The sequence below is a fragment of the Salmo salar genome, chromosome 11 (assembly GCF_965601325.2).
Source record: "Salmo salar chromosome 11, fSalSal1, whole genome shotgun sequence".
Lineage (NCBI taxonomy): Eukaryota > Metazoa > Chordata > Actinopteri > Salmoniformes > Salmonidae > Salmo > Salmo salar.
This window is the reverse complement of record NC_138301.1, coordinates 102,144,967-102,162,467: the sequence shown is the minus strand read 5'-3', so window position 1 is coordinate 102,162,467 and position 17,501 is coordinate 102,144,967. Positions and strand designations below refer to the sequence as shown.

Here is a 17,501-nt window from a genome sequence, read left to right as displayed (position 1 = left end):
GTCTTCACTATTATTCTACAATGTAGAAAATAGTAAAAACAAAGAAAAGTGAGTAGGTGTGACCAAACTTTTGACTGGTATTGGTACTGGTACTGTACATGCATTCATATATTATTATATTTGATTTATTCTTACTCTAACTACTCTAGCATGTATTATTTTGGTTTCCTGAAAAGACTATATAAACCAAAAGTGAAAAATAAACATCCTGTTGCAGATGTGGGGATACAGACAGACATGGACAAGTGGTGAAATATATATACATTGCACTGGCTTTACTTCATTTAAAACATTATATGATCATATCCTATAGCTAATGTACTTGGACATCAACGAAACATAAAAACACATTGGTTACTGGCTGCATAAACTTGCAATATAAAAATATATATGGTAGTTAAGTATGAATAACTACAAATGTAGCAGCAGACAATAAACACCAATATCCATATATTGAGATGACTAAATAGATTGGCGTCCTGTGATTCCACAGCTTTGTGGGAAAAGCGTTACAGTATGTGTCCTCATTCTCCAAGTCTTAACAGAGGAATGTTACTTAGAACCAATGACTGTAATGTTGGAATATTCTGCTCTTCTCATTCTGGCACAGTTTTCCTTCTCCTGAAAAGCTGTCCCAACCGACACCCGCTAGCCTTCCTCACGGATGAATGAATCTGTTGGCTTTATGTGGAAGAAAAATCATCCACCAGAACTATTAAAGATTGCACGGATGGAATATGTAAGTCTTAAAACATAATTCCTCAATGCACAGTGAGCCTATGAGTGATTGTAAACAGAGGCCATATGGGATGGGTCCAAGTGAATTTTCATGAACAGATGCCTAGGCTAAGTATGTGCACTCCCCAGCTCCTCTGAGCACACTGTGCATTATCTATGCAACAGTGAATCATTCCCACTTGGCTGCCACATTAGAGCAGTCACGGATATTTTTTCATAAGAGCATCACATAGCATGACACCACACACACTTTCCTCCAGGTGTCGCTGTCGTCTCACCGGGTTTTCTCTGTGGTCTCCTCCCTCCTCAGAGAGCCAATCTTCAGCTTCCAGGTCTTAATCCTACTTCCCTGCTCTTTCTTTCCTACTTCTTCTTTCTCCTGGAGAGACGCATAGATAGTTGTCAATAGAGACATATATGCAGACTCATGCAAAAAACGTTTACACATAGGCACAAGCATACTTTCACACAGATATACTCTACACACACAAATACAGCTTAATTATTTGTGTCTCTTTGAGTGTGTGTACAATTTGAGCAAGTGTGTGTGCAAGTGTGTCCATGCATACCTGCATGCTTGTGTGCATGTGTGTGCATGCACGCATGCATACGTGTGTGTGCGTACATGCACGAGTTTACATCATTTTACCTGCTTTTTGTCATCCTTGGGCTGTTCAAGCAAGTCCTCTATACTCAGGTACCGCCGTCCAGACTCTTCCTTCACCTTCCCTAAAACACACACAATTCACAACCCTCAGTTTCAACCCAAATAACCAATGATGTCTCAGAATTTCCCAGTGTACACTGTGGGAAGTAAAATTGGAGGATCACTCACTCAGATATCCCATCATGAGTCTTGTGTCCGATGCTGACCTCCGTCGAAAATGCACGTTACTATTATTTTTATATGATTGGCAGGGTAAGTCCTCAACATAATCTTTAGCATTAAGTCGTCTTTCATTGGCAGAGTGGCCACACTCCTCAGCAGCCTTGCAGTCACACTGGCTGTGTTGTGAATTCTATATGGATAGAAACAGCAGGTCAAATGTTGATTAATAATTACCTGTTATGCTGACTGTGTCAATTCTCACAGCAAATGAACTGAAATACTGACGTATTAGAAGCTTCATCCACATGATTCTCTATTTAGACGTGACCCAGAGATGTCAAATGTCAACATATCCCCTTACCCTGCTCTCCTGCTGCTCCCGGAGAGCCTCCATCTCCACCTGTAACCTCTGGTTATGCATCTGTAGCCTAGCAATCTCCTCCAGCATCCGGCACACATGCTCCAGGTACCCCAGCCCTGGGATGAGCCCCTCATACGCTCCCTCACACACATCATTCTCCCTGATCTGTAAAGGAAAGTAACAGTGCACATGGGAAAGTACGGTCAATTAACTCTGGCGTATTACTTCACAAAACATGTATTGCTCTGAATGGAATAGCAATCTAATGTTATGACTTCTGGGGCAGCATACTTTATATTTTCATTGCTGATTAGTGACTAAATAAAGTGCAGTCATTAGGAGCATGAAATACTATATTTCTTCCCCAAAGAGAGCTGAGCTAATGAGGTGGCCTTTAACTGGCTTTTGCCTGCCTGATGAACACACAGCAACCTGTCTGAGTCCTACTGAGAGCAAAGACCTCCACGTATACTGACTAATATCCCCATTTGAGACGTAATGTTCCTGTATTACCTACTTCATTTCACCAACCATTGTCAACACTACATGATCTTTGGATAATAACATTACAAAGAGGAATCCTTGGGGCGGAAGTCTAACAATTTGTATAAGGATTCAAAATTATCTCTGACAAAATCTTTAAATAAAGGATTTTCACCCAATGGGACTGCCCTCGCTTCACCATCTGACACAGAACTGTGACATGTTGATAATACTGTGACGGACAACACAGCAGACTGCTCAACACAACACCCTCATAATCCATCTGCCTATGCAGCACCGCACCAGGTTGGCTCCATTCCACTCATGCCAGTGGCTGACTGCTCACCAGGACAGACTGGTTCACAGTATGACACACTACAATATGAACAATAACAACCCACAGGCATCAAAGGGATTCAGACAATGTAGTTAAGTGTTTGTCATCCTGTCTAGCTCTGTGTCTGTTTGTGTGTGTGTTGCAACTGTTAACTGTGATAAAGGGTAAAGGCTCATTTACACCTTCCTGACTTTCCTTCAGTCCACTGTAAAAACAGACATGGAACATAACGATTTATGGACGATACACTGCTTGAAAATGACAATGGACTTCCGTCCGGCATATTGCGTAATATTTTTTGGCATAATAACATGTCGGAACAATCCGATTTGAATGTTTGTGCAATACATGTGGGAATAATATTTCAAATGACTACTGAAGATGTCCCATGTACAAAACATGAAGAGGACAAAATTGCCAAACAATCAGCTGGTTGAGATTTTGGGGAAAAACTCGGCACAATGGATCACTCTGTCTCAAACTAGATTTCTTTGAAGGAAAACAGAGAATCATAAGATTGAAGTAAACAACTCCTTTCAATATACACCCTCCTCTGTGTCTGTCTGAGGAGGCAGAGTGTTGTGCTGTGGGGAGAGGCCTCCTCTCTGTCTGTCTGAAGAGGCAGAGTGTTGTGCTGTGGGGAGAGGCCTCCTCTCGTCGTCTGGGGCGGTGGGCTGGGGGAGAGGCCCCCCGCGCGAGGGCAGAGTGTTGTGCTGTGGGGAGAGGCCCCTCGGCTGCTGGGGCGGTGTGGCTGGGGGGGGCCTCCCGGCGCCGAGGAGGTAGAGTATTGTGCTGTGGGGAGAGGCCTCCTCTGTGCTGCAGCAGCTCTGTTGAGGCCTGTTCATCCACAACTGACAGGCTGACTGTCCTCCTCAGACCAGCACTCCCTGACCTGTGACCTGCCCTCTGGTTATGGGTCACTGAGTGCGTTGAGGGTAGTGAAGCCATGTGACACTGCCGTCATGGCACGGCGTCTCTCTCGCCATGCCTCAGGACCTGCCGCTTGTCTGTCCTCCGCAGTGCCTGCTCGACTTTCGGTGCATGACCACAGCCAGCTCCCTGTGCCCCTGAGCCCTGGTCCTGAGGCAGAGGGACAGGGAAGAAGAGGAGCAGAAGGATGGCAGAGAGAGGACAGGAGAGCATCCTCCTCCCTGAATGAAGTTGAGACAGGATCAATAGCTATATTACACTTGGACACAGACGGAGGGGAGGAAGGGAGAGAAGCCTCAGAGCTGGTTATCTCCACCCCAGAATCCTCAGTATTAGACTGCACCAGTGTCCCCACGTCAGATTTAGACATGGAAGTTGTCCCTGAAAGGGTGAGGGAATCTCCAGAGTCACCCCCTTCCCACTGGCCCTCCAAAGCTACCACTGGCCCAAACTTTGCTCCAACATGGGAAAACGTAGACAAATTCAGTCAACTTAAAATAATGTTTTTGCTCAAATTGTCTCATATGTTCATTCAACTAGAAATTATTATTTGGGCAACTTACCTAAGAAAAGGCTGTGGAGATAGTTAAACACACAGTGCTTTTAACATTAAGTTTGTACATAGTCTACAACTCCAGAGGCTGTGACCTATCTGAGCAGTTTAAGCATAGCCTACACATACAGTAGGCTGTCGATCACTTATTTGAAATTAGGATTTTCACTATTTGTTTTGTGTCAGTGTACAGAATCAGTACCTGTAAACAATGATGTGAAATGCAATTTTCACTTTGGAATATGATGTTAAAAAAGAGGAGTACAAATGAGAAGTTCGACCTTTTCGCTATTAGTATTTTATTCTACACAAGGAAATATCCCAGCCAATGCTGCAATGCTGCTGTAATTCACCAGGTGTCGCTATAGACCAGGATACTTTCATGCCACAAACTTGATAACCTTTCAAATATCTAATTTTATTTCAAAATGAATAATTAATTAATCATTTCATGTATTTATCTATTTTCTCATAGGCAAATGTAAGATCTGATCATTAAAACGTGGGTGAAACATGTGAGATGGCTAAAAAACAAAACCAGGAGGGTTTGTGTAAAAAAAAAAAATATATAGAAACCTGGCTATAGTATCGAATAAGAGAAAAATAATAAAATAAGCCTATTGAATATGCGAAATAACTATTAGGAAGGATAGACTGGTTTGTTTATTCAAATGACACTTGAGACCTGTTTGACCATAAGGTGCATGGGAATGTGTGAGGGCGGTGCGTATTTGCCACCGCAGAATGAAGCAACAAGCTGTAGCCTACAGTACAGTACACAACAAGCTTTAAAATGTTGGGGGCAAAAGGCGGGCAGATGACCTTCACAATGGCAACAATGAAATGACGGAATAATGGATCCTTGACCTGGTCTAGACGTTGTCGACATATCTCTTCGCGCAGTCCACATCCTGACAACCATCCGCAAACACTAGAAAGTACGTGACTGTCAGCCCCCCGGCCCCAGATCTCGAGTCCGGTTCAGAGGTACAGTATGGCCAACATGGAGGAATTCCCCCCCAAATTCAGTAAGGTGCTGGTGACACCTGATCCGCACTACATACCGGGGTAGGTAATTCACACAACTGCTTTGCTTTTGTATTTTAGCAAATCAATTAATTAAATACTGTAATTATATGTGTGCAATATTAAGCTTTATTTGTATTACATACATGGTGTGCTATGTATAGGGAAATTACTACATTCTAGCCTTTTCAATGATGCATTAATGAGTAGGCTATTCGTGCGTAAATCCATAGATTTACTTGATCATTTCGCCCTTTCTCTCATTACACATAACATACATTAGGCCTACTATAGGCCTAAGGAATTAACATACACATTTTCACAAACCTACACGAAATTTCCTTGAGGAAGAAAGAGCAAGTCAGTGCTCTAGGCCATCACCCATGGCAACGGTACCCAGAAAGGTTCAACTCAGAGGCTGAACTTGCTGACATGAAGGAACACAACACAGCTCAAACTAACTACCTGAGATCCATAGTCACCTTTCACCTCAATAAAGCCAGACTTTGATAGGGACATGGTAATAGGTTTCAATTATTTATACTACTGTCAACATGACAGAATAAATCCAAAAAGCCTTGTTTAAAATCTAGTCAGAATCCTCACCACCTCTCTGTCCTCAGGTATGCAGGTTACTGCCCCCAGCTGAAGTACCACCTGGGGAAGACCTACGGCCAACTGACCGCCAAGTTGCTGTCCTCTCCGGAGGTGTCGCGCTCACGTCGCCTGGTCCTCCACACGGGCTGCTTCCCCTCCACAGAGACAGACACGGGCCCACGGGACGAGATCTGGAGGAGCCACCATGGAGAACGCAGGAATCTGGAGAGGATGATACCGGGATATACTGGTAAACACACTGTTGCTCAGCTTTCATACATTAAGCAGAACTCCTTCTCTTCTGTAAAGTATGTTTTGCATTGTGTTGACTCTGGTGTCTTTTACAGGCTTTGTTCCCAAAAGCCAGAACTACTTCTCCCATACGTATGCCGAGACGTGTCGCGAGGCCCTGTCTGAGTTTGACCGGGACCAGCAGAGGGTTCGCCTGGCATCAGCAATACCGCTTGTCAGCAACAACACCATCTCAGAGTTTAAAGTACCAAGCTCTAATCTCTCGCTCTCTCTCACTTACGCATGCATGCTCGCCCCACCCACACACACAGGGTCATCCCTGTTTAATAATCCATGCTGAGATCCTGTGTCAGTGTCATGTATAACTCACTGTCTGTCTAAACGAGGCCAGGTGCACAACCTGGAGAGCACTCCAATCATAGACCACCCACAGATTCAGATCAGTCACGGGCTAGATTCAATCAGATTGACATTCATATAGCACTGTTTTGGTGGTGTCAGAGGTGGAACTGCGTTAGAGCTGTCAAATCCACAAGGGGCTCATTGCATTACTTTATCGCAGACACTGCCATTGGATGCAATGAAACTACACCGACTATAATCCAACAAATCCCATGCACCCGCATTAGAAGTTGATTGAATTATAAAAATGTCACATTAATACCATGGGAGAAAATCTCCTTTTATAATCAAACGTCTATAGTCTGGGATAGGGCCTTGGGTAGGAGCCAGAAGCTTGAATACCTTCTCTGTCTCAACCATAGTGTCTGTCTGTCATTCTATCTATCCCCTCCAGCCTCGGAGACTGAGCACCCCTCTGACGGCCATCTCTAAAGAGCCAGCCCCCTACAAGACCATGGACCCCTGGAAGCCCAAAGGCTCTCCGTACTTCATGGCAGACAGCAGTCCACACAAGTACTTCATCTCAGGTAGCTACAGTATGCCAGAGGTACCATTTGAAATACCTCATGTGATACTGTTTGCTTTAGTGTGCAGCACAATCAACTGTATAGGAGTCCCTTTGTATTGACTAGATCTTCCATTTGGGCATGTATTCAGGTTTCACAGGGTATGTGCCCAAATCTCGCTTCTTGATTGGGACGGGCTACCCCATCACCACCAACAAGGCTCTGGTTCAGTTTGGGAAGGAGATGAGGAGGGACCCCACCTCCCTGCAACTCCCTGGGGAGGAATCAGGAGCCCTGCCCCCCATCCCCACTGTCTACCCCTCCCACCGGGGCCTGCTGCCCTCCTACACCGGCCATGTTCCAGGTGGGCCTTAACTTCTTCAAAACACTACAGTACCAAGCCTCAGACACAGCTCTGAAATCTCCATATCTACCATCTTGATTATTATAATTTATCATATTATATTATCACATCAAGATCAAGTCTTAATCAAGTCACCTTCAATCTGCCCACAGGATACAAGTTCAGGTACGGCCAGACCTTTGAGAAGCTTACCCACAATGCCCTGGGGCTGAGCGGCACTCAGAGTAATGGAGGAACAATTCACCAGACAATCACAAGGACCAGGGTAGAGAACTGAGTGATGAATCCAAGGACTTTGAAATAACAGCGTCTGTGAAACAGCAAAACTTTGGTCCGTGGACTATGTACATCCCAGGGTGAAAAATAATAATGGCCCATTTTCTTTGTATGAGCATGTGTGAATGTGAAGTACAAGTCACAAGTTAAATCAATAAGTTATCTTTATTTGCAAAGGTTGATTGTCACAGGGAACTTACACTCAGAGAGGGTGCATTCTTCTAAGGTTGTAGGGTAAGGACAGTTAGGTTGGGGAGGAAAGATGAGAGGGGTTTGATAAACTCACTTTCACATTATTGCAGAGGTTATAATGACCAAGTCATTCCTGTCACGCAATTTCAAACTTTATTTTTCTCCTTAGCTTAGTAGTACTGGCCTATCTAAACAGTGTACACCTGAAACACACCATGATAGCTTCATATTGTGCAAACACACTCAATTTGGAGACTAACGGTTCCACAAATCTAGAATTTGATTACCTAAATATTTACAAAACTCTACTTCTCTATCATAAAAAACAATATATTAGGACATTGATGTAGGTAGAAGAACCACACAAAGTAGTAAGATTAAATTAGCGCTTAATGACTTGAACATACATACATTATTTTATTTTTACACATGCACAGAAATCTTACCATGCTAGTCTGGATTACCTCACAAACATGTATTGACTTTGTCTAGTTGAATATGAAGGCAACCTCATTTTGGAAGATAAGCCACTATACAAGGCTGCTGAGTGGCATAATATTTGGCACTAGTTAACATGGCTAGTAAAGATTGCATTTCTGCATTTTTTTGTTGACATTCCATTCACACATAGAATAGACAGGGCATAGGGGTTTGGAAGGTAGAGGACAGATTGAAACTATTAGGAGAATAGGATGCTACTGTATGGTATGCATGCAGTTCCATTAAATACTAATTGGTTTCTTATGGAGATTCTGGAATGGTCCACAAGGCTTTCAGATCCTAAGGCAAGACTGTAGCATAGGTGGAGCCTCTCATTGACCACAGTTTGATTGACAGGTGCACAGGGAGAATCTATTGCATGAATCCCAATTCATGACAGATGAACAGAAGCACTTGTAAATATAACTAAACATCGGAGAGTTGTTATTGCCTTAAAATGACATTTGGGTAAATGTATCACCCATGCTCAGACAGTAACAAATGGTCTACTGGGCTTTTCTGACCAGTGTGAGTGTGTTCTAGCTGAGGTGTCTGTGTGTAACACATTGCACTACAAGACTGACTCAGGATCATGCAGTTCACATTTTTGGTAGTGTATCTTTTCTTCTCCCTACCCCTCTCCATTGTGGTCCTGGGGCACTAGGTCTATGTTTGGTGTTTCCAGTCAGGCTGTTTCCCTGACCATACTGTATGGGCCAATAGGCCCAGCTGAGAGCTGTCCAACTGCAGCCACTGTGAAGGTCTCCTGTAAGACAAGAGAAATACAGTTAAGGAGCAACTGTAATAACAACATAGGAACAGGTTAGCCATAGTTCGGTCATAAATGTTGACCTTTTCTGGGTCTGTGTCCGATTGGGGTTTTGGGGTGCCCTCTGTGTCCTGGCTGGGTGGTCCCTTCCTGATCCAAAGAGCTTGGCCCAGCGTAGCCCACCCTGGGAAGGGCTATCATCCTGGGGGTCTGCCGTCATCCTGGGGGTCTCCGGAACCCTCCCCTCCCTCCTGCCCTGTGAATTCTCTTCTTCTCTCCTCCCCTCCATCCCCTGCTGAGGCTCAGGGTGGATGACATGCTTGTAAATCTGTCCACATTCCACCCTCTCCGCGTGGGAAGGTTGTCTCTGCCAACACCCTGGAATAGCGGCTGACCACAGGCTCCTGCTAGACTCGCCTACAGGCCTCACCCTCTTCTCCTGACACATGGCCTTTGAAACCTGGGAGGACCCCTGAAGATGCTGTACCAGCTGGTGTGGGTCACCAGTTGGCCTGCTGTTCTCCCTGGGTCCATCCATAGAGCTATACGCCCCCTGTCTGTCTTCTCTGTCTCCTTTCAACAGGGGACAACTGGTCATGAGAAAAGTGGAGCATGGTGGAGCTTGTTCCTCAGAGCAGAGCCGTCTGTTGTGTAGCAGGCGGGGCTCCAGCAGCAAGTTGAGATCAAAGGGTAACATGGAGAGAGGCTGCAGCAGGAGGAGAAGCTCCTGGAACAGAGGCTGACACTGCCCCTGCGACATGGCGAGGAAACCCCATGGATGGTAGTGAGCTTTCACCACCTCTGGGGAGAGGACAGTTTGAAAGCGTATGAGAGAGTTAAGTTTCAAGGACATTTTTTCTAATAACAATTTGGAGAAAATGGAAAAAAATAGCCTGTTCTTTAATCTAAACACCTTTTTGGTTGTAGAGGTGATTCAGCCAGAATTCCAAGGTCCTCAGGCTAAAAGAGAGAATATAAGTCCTTCATTTTACAATCATAACATTTCATAATCAAGACAACATTAGTACACAATGTGATATTATACTAAAAAAGACCATCGGAGACTTGACAGGGACTCACTTGAGCAGCCCCATGATGAAGGCTCGTAGTTTCATACAGTGGCTGGTCAACAGGGAGCACTGCCTCACCTTGGACAGCAAGCTGTGGAGCACCCGGGTGGTAGGGCCTGAGACAGGAACAGAGACCATCAAACTACAACCCCCATGAGCAACTATAGCCATACCATCATCAGCATCAAACCTACCATAACCTCCCACACCCCACATAATCATGATCATCATCACCACCATGCATTTCTGACCTGTGTGAGTGAAGGCCTCTACCACGTTCCAGGCGTGGTTGCGTCGCTGACCGATGATCAGGTCCAGTTTGTGGTCCCTGAGACCATCCTGCAGAATGTTCTGGATGGTGGGACACAGATGCTCCAGAACTAGACCACCAATGGTGGTACTCCTAGAGCTGTTCCCTAGCCACATCTGGAGAGAGTGGTACATTATCACATCATGATCAATATTTACACCGTCATTGTAAAATAATAACATATCTTTCTGGAGGTTGATTCATCCCATCAGGACTACTGTCAGTTTTTGTGATTTGTCCGGTTATTCTAGTTCCTTTCAGATTGCTTTTAGCTCAGATGCACTGTACCTTTTCCCCAGGATCTCGACTGGTGCCAAAATGAGCCATGATCAAATCCACTGCCAAGCTCACAGATTTCAGCAGACCTGGAGAAACATGAAGAGGGAAGAAGCCCATCAAGAGTTGGCTCATTTCCTATTCTGTACCATGCAGGGGGTTATCAACATACCTGAGGGGACTGACATAAAAGACTACCACATGTTGATTCATTAACCAGAAACATCACACTGGATAAAAAGGTGTGTGGCTATATGGTGAACCACGAGGAACTATATCCATGTGTTGAAGTTTTATTTGTCACACGCACAAGTACAGTTTAATGCTTAACTTGCAAGCCCTACCCAACAGTAATATTAAAAAAGTACAACTAATTTTAAAAAACTGAAATAAGAGAGGAAGCCTCTACAGGAGTGTGTCCCAACCCCGGTCCTCCAGTACCCTCACCAGTACACATTTTCATTATAGCCCTGGTCAAACACACCTGATTCAGCTCATTGAGGGCTTGATGATTAGTTGACAAGTTGAATCAGGTGTGCTTGTCCAGGGTTACAATACAATGTGTACTGTTGGGGGTACTGGAGGACCAGGGTTGGGACACACTGGTATACATGGTACATTTACAATGTGCAGGGATACTGGACATGATTCATGATTGTGGGGCAGTAAAGGTGGGTCTGGAGAGAAGGACACCAGCAGGTCTGGATGATGGGTGTGACTACATGAGTCATCCACCATGGTGAAAAAGGAGGAAGGGAAGAGTAAGCGATAGAATGCTCTATTGCTACTCTCCCCCATTCTCTCCATTTCTCTCCTTTCCTCTCTCCTTTTCTCTCCCTTCCTCCATATTGTCTGCCTCTCTCTAAAATGTCAGGGTACAATCTTCATGCATATTAAATCTGCCTACAGTGCTCTCCCCTGCCAAGCGGACAGTGCATCACCGTGCAAGCTTTGCTTTCACAAGACAATGTGCATACAAGCATGTGATTAACATTTACATTTTTATAACCAAACAATGTGTCTTTATTGTGGCACAAAAAATTCAACATAATTCTGTGAATCATATATCCAGGGTATCAACAACACTGCACCCACTGCAACACACTCACTGGAGCTTGCACACTCTCACACACTAGATGTCTCAGCCAATCCTGTGCAGGGAAAGATAAAAATAGGTCATGTTTGAAAGAAACCCCCTTCAGGGTATTGAAGGCACTGCTACAGCAAGCTCTGCAGAGTAACAGACAATGCAGGATTCCAGTTTCCCATAATGACTGTTCAGAAGAGTCGAATTACTCTTCATCTTCAGATTACTGACACTGGTCTGCCTACCACACTACATCCTCTTTATACGGTGACATCACATCACACATGAGATACTCTCAGCTCAAAACCCCCTCAACCCCATACATGCTCACTTACATATAGACTACCTCACCAATCTACAGTATATATGAGATCTTCCATGCTCTATCCCCTATACACAGATCAGGCCCCTTCCTCCCCCTCACCTCTCCTCTGCAGATGGCTGATGGACAGAGACTCGTAGGAGGCTTCAGGTGACAGGCAGAACTCCACAGGTGGCCAACTGTCACTCAGGCTGAAGGAGTCACAGTGCTGTTGTTGATGCTGCTTCACACTGGGCCCTGCCGACACCAGGGGCTGCAGGAGGGCACTCAGAGAGGACATATGGGCCACTGAGGAGAGAGCAGCTGTCAGGCTATAGTGAGAGCCTGCAGACCCAGCCTTAGGTATTGAGGTTAGTGGGGTTCTCTTGTGGGGCGGTAAGGGTGGGTCTGGAGAGAAGGACACCAGCAGGTCTGGATGAGGGGTGTGAATGACAGATGGGGACATGGTTGCTACATGGGAGTCAATGGGGCAGTCAGGGCTGTGGGTCAGGAGGACTGGGCTGGGGCTCTTCTGCTCTGGAAACCGGCAAATGAGATCTTGGCAGATCTGAGCCATGCCTTGGCTATGTTTGTTTGAATCTTTACATTGAGACTGGTTTGGGCTACTGTGGGCCTGACCTGGGCTGGGGTAGCTTTGGTCTAGGTCTGCAAAGAGCTGGTCATGGCATGAATGAACCTGGGTTAGTTCGCTTTTAGATTGTATTGTGCTTATGTGAGCTTGTTTTGGACTGGTAAAAGTAAAGCCAGTGCTACTGTAGGGCCTGTAAGGACTGGAGTGTGTCCAGTTGCGTCTGGACTGGAAGTGTTCTGGACTGGGGGTGCAGGTGGAGCAGGTATCAGAGCTAGAGGGGCCCTCCAGGAGGATGGCTCCATAGCTGCCCAGCGGTGAAGGACGCAGGTGGGTCAGGAGTCTGTTGCCTTTGCACTTGAACCCTGGCTGGGAGCTGGGCTTGGTGTTCTTGTGGCTGATGTACTGGTCCAGCAGGGAGCCCAGGGGCTGGCTCTGAGGTTTACCTGCTGGGGGAAGCAGGACGAAGGGCTGGATGGGCAGGGAGCTGGGCCTCTGAGCCTTACTGTACCGCACCACAGGAGTCGCCCATGAACACGCCCCTAAGAGTAGGAGGGGAAAGAGGGAGGACAGGGGATTGAACGTTTGAAAAATAGGACAAAACAAGGGTTAGCTTCAGCTGAATCACAATTACTCATGTAAAAATACAGACTGGCTTGTTTTCATACCCTCCTCCTCCGCCTCATGGTCTGGTGACACAGAAGGGTGGTTGGACACAGTGCTACTGCCTTGGTTGGGACTCAGGAGTAGGGGGGAGTGGCTGCTATTCTGGCCCAGGGAAACTGCCTCCTGGATAGGACACAGGTCCTGGGAGGTGTGGGAGTGGCTGGAGCTCTGACAGCTGTCTGTATGTCTCTTACAGTGTGCAATCTCAGCGAAGGTGGTGACATGTTGGGAGTCCCAGCTCATACAGCGAGGACGGTGCAATGGGGTAGCTCTCCTCCCTTCTTTGTCTGAGCCTTCTTCCTGCTGGCCATGGAGAAACGGAGAAACTTTGATTAGGAAAGTCAACCGTTATGAAAGTAATTCTGCTCATCATACATCTTACAAATTAGTCAAAACATGAAGGACATTTTTAAACATACTGTACGTTATTGTGGTAAGCCTACCTGTTTGTTCCCCTGGCCCTGATCTCCCCGGGCCTTATTGAAGAGGACGTAGTGGCCCTCTGAGGTGACACTGGTGGTGCTGGACCAGGCCGGGCTAGGCGAGGCTGACTGAGATGAGAGGTCACAAGTCACCAGCTTGTAGTACTTCTGGGTGGTCCCTGTGGGCAGCAGCCTGGCCTGGCTCTGGAGACAGGAAGTGAGGTCAGAGACCTCCAGAGAGGACAGGAGGCTCTGGGTATCGGGAAGGTAGATGTTACAGTTGGAGTCCAGCGCCTGCGGTGACCAGCAGGGGGCAGAAGGCCCCCCGTCATGAGGAGAGGAGGTTGTTCGGCTCCCCTGACTAGGTACAGCAGCCTGAGGTCCCTGAGACTCCTGGGAGAAAGGGTGCAGGTTTAGGAAGACAGAGCCCTCTGCTGGCTGGGAGGACTGTACTGCAGGGCAGCTGAGGTCGTTTGGGGTGGCAGGGTTGTTACTCTTGTTGTAGATGGCGCTGAAGTTGACAAGAACCCCATCAGAGCTGTTGCAGGAGGAGTCTGTGACATACTCTAGATGACCCTCAGAGAAAGACTCAGAGAAACATTTTGGTTGACCATAGCTGAAGCAGTAGCCCTCATCACCACATTTGAACATATTATCTTCAATATCCACTACTCTCTCCTGCTCCCCACAGTCCAACAACACAGTACTACCCTTGTTGTCATTGTTCTGCTGACTGGCTGATTGGCTAGAAGGTTTGGAGGACCACCTCCCAGCATTACTCAGGGCCCAGTTAGAGTTCCCATGCAGCTGCAGCACAAAAAAAGGGTCCTCGTGGTATCTGTGCAGGTTATCACTATCCTCATCATCTTCTTCCACCCCTTCATTCGGGAGGAAGGAGTTGTGTGACTGTAAAGAACCTCTAACTACAGGGTGTTCTTTATGTCTTTGGGAGATGGTCATCTGTGATGCCTCCTCTGGTGAGGATCCAGAGTCACACCTCCCGCTGCTGTCGCTGCCCCCCTCCCTGTCCCCCTCCTCCTCGCTCCGGTCCTCCTTGAGGCTCCAGTAGCTGGAGGAGATGTGTCTGAGGCTGCTGTGGAAGGGTTCTCTGTGGAGGTTGTCCTGCTCGGGGAGGGAGGCGGCACGGGTCAGACCTACGGAGCTGGAGCACAGCCGACCAGGCTGCTTGGCAGGGCCACTGCACAGAGCTGCCTGCACAGGAAGCTGCCAGGGGGGGAGCTGCACCAGGGGGAAGTGACACGTGATCAGGGTATCCCCTGATTGGCTGGCCGTCCTGTTCATTCTCTCAGCTCATGAGGTGATGTTATTACTGCAAGAGTCTCCATTCTCTGAAGAAAACACCTGAAACAGGAGGAGGACAGTATTAAATGGGCTATGATACTATGAAGCCTTGTGATAATTCTGGAGCCTATAGTCATTCACTACTACTACATCCTCTCCCTCTGGGCTAGAGCTCCATGATTCACTCAGTCAGCCGTGGAGTAGGAAGCACACAGCAGACTATCGCATACTGTTCACACACACTCACACAAACATGTTTTCTGAGCCCAACTCTCATCCCCTAAACCCTTAGCTAGTGCTTCCTCCCTGTAAAGACAGTTCTGAGCCTCAGCCTTCTATGACAACAGTGTCATGGATTACAGTGAGCAGGCTCACAGAGTCATTTTAAGAGATTTGGAGAGGGTGGGCTCTACTCTACTCCTGGCTCTTTTTGAGAATATAAAACCCTTGTCATTTTCTGAATTCTGTTAAATCATCCAAATAGTCTCATCTTGAGCTTTGAAGCTTACTTTCGTATTGAGGTCAAGTCACTATAAATAACTTTAAAGCGATTTTAAATGCAAAATGTTTGTTTGATACATTTTTTGGGGTACAGAGTATTGTTTATGAGAGGTGTTATCCTTCACAGCCTACCGTTCACACCCCTACAGTGCCCCATCTGGGTGTAATCTGTAAATCTCAGCAACATCTGGTGCCAGGGACCAGGGAAAGCTGAAAAAAAATCCTCTTTATCCTCAAAAGGTTTTCGAAACAAACAAACATGTCAACAAATATCTCCACCATGAAAGCCTATCCATAACTGTACTAATATCCATTACATACACATTTAACTAGGCCTAAGTGTCTCTGTTTCAGTTCATCTGTTTACTAGGGAAATACACATCACTTGTCAACAAGCTGTTCCTGATTTGGCATAGAAGAATAGTTGAAGTTTCTCTAATCCCATACAGTAGGCATCGTATCCATGAGAACTGGAATCCATGCACTGACATTTCCTTGGAGCCTCTCATCTTTAAATAAGATCATTAAGTTAAATACCAGGAGAGAATTTCATGTGGAAAGTGGGCCATGCAGGCTGACAGGGTGTTGTTGGAGATAACTAACCACTGCACTGCATATTTGATATGCCCCCCTGCGTCCCAGTCAGCACCCCTGCCTGCCTGGCTACTAATCATAGGCTGTGGTAGAGTGGAACACAGATCAAGACAACAGACTTGATGTTGTTTTTTTCTGTTTCTGTAATGTTTGTTTTCCTGTAATGAACCGTTAAAGGGCTGTACAATAGACATCATTATGGTGCTCAGATTAGAACAGTTTGGCCTATATTCTGTGGAAATTATTGCTGTAAGCACGGGCAATACGGAATTGGCAAGGTCATTTTAAACAAACTATATTCAGTCATTTCAGCAGAAGATTTATCCCAACACAGTACATCAGACAGAGCTTGGTCTCCTTGGTCACCACCTCCTCTGCTTAAAGGTTAAGGGTGAACAAACAGTGGAAGGAAAACTGTGTATATGTATGTCCAGTGCACTAGACTGAATAGTGAGTCAGTTACAATGTCCCAGAATGTCTTTGAGGTTGTCATTCTAGCTCGCACAGCACACCTGAAAGACATCACATGAGTTACAATGTGACATAGGGTCTGCATGAAAGATGGGGAGGGCGTGTGAAATGGGGCGAGTGTCAAAGCAAGAAACTGACAGCAGAGTCCATAACGCGTCTCAGCACAGGTTCTAAACAGCGCATCATGCCAGTAGGCTACCAAAACACACACGACCAACATTTGACAGTAGCACTACGATGTCCTGAAGACGTTTACATTAAACAAAATTCTAAATAAGCAGGCATCTCCTAACCTACATTTTTTTTTCTAACAGGGTCAAAACGTGCACTGTAATCCTCTCCCAATTTTACAATTTAAAGTTACAATGGATGCATAATATTAATATTATATAATTGAGAAGAGCAGGCCTAACGATATATTTTCCCTTCAAAATCTTCAACATAATGCAGTTGAATGATTAATAAGACATGCGCCACTCGAATGCTGAAGTATTAAATTACGTAAAACAAACATTAAACATACATACGGTTGGCGTTGCGGGTAGTTTGAAGCCTTCGATCGGTTATTATGTTGTAAATTGTGACTGCCAATAGTCCCAACTGCTGCAGGTCGGTTCCTTCTTTCCAACTGTCCGTGCGTCGCGCTTCCAGTGCCGGTGAAACAGAGGCCAGACCAGGTCAGCGGTATATTTGCGTCACAACGTCTCTAGCCAATGCACAGAGCGCAGGACTTGTCACTCAAGCCGTTTCCAACAACAGCGAATAGAAATGTAGGCCATTTACTTATAAAAAATGACCAACGATTACAAACAACAAC

The 17,501-nt window shown here is 45.9% G+C and overlaps 2 protein-coding genes across 3 annotated transcripts; one reads left to right on the top strand and one right to left on the bottom strand.

The window, feature by feature from the left end:
- Positions 1-4,976: 4,976 nt before the first annotated feature.
- On the top strand, positions 4,977-8,590 carry LOC106563213 (ciliary microtubule inner protein 2B). Its single transcript, XM_014128563.3, has 6 exons — positions 4,977-5,299; positions 5,881-6,104; positions 6,202-6,350; positions 6,903-7,035; positions 7,166-7,378; positions 7,531-8,590. The coding sequence occupies exons 1-6, from the start codon at positions 5,226-5,228 to the stop codon at positions 7,653-7,655; spliced, it is 918 nt and encodes a 305-aa protein (XP_013984038.1). The 5' UTR covers positions 4,977-5,225; the 3' UTR covers positions 7,656-8,590.
- LOC106563212 (AP-4 complex accessory subunit RUSC2) lies at positions 7,801-17,355 on the bottom strand. Of its 2 annotated transcripts, none has more exons than XM_014128559.3 (10): positions 17,212-17,355; positions 13,838-15,178; positions 13,397-13,697; positions 12,263-13,270; positions 10,764-10,840; positions 10,417-10,591; positions 10,176-10,281; positions 10,009-10,055; positions 9,179-9,896; positions 7,801-9,092 (listed from the first exon to the last, which is right to left on the bottom strand). In XM_014128559.3, the coding sequence occupies exons 2-10, from the start codon at positions 15,116-15,118 to the stop codon at positions 8,993-8,995; spliced, it is 3,813 nt and encodes a 1,270-aa protein (XP_013984034.1). In that variant the 5' UTR covers positions 15,119-15,178; positions 17,212-17,355; the 3' UTR covers positions 7,801-8,992. The 2 variants fall into 2 exon arrangements, with proteins under 2 accessions (XP_013984034.1, XP_013984037.1); XM_014128562.3 differs by having other exon boundaries at positions 13,397-13,694.
- Between the last annotated feature and the right edge of the window lie 146 nt (positions 17,356-17,501).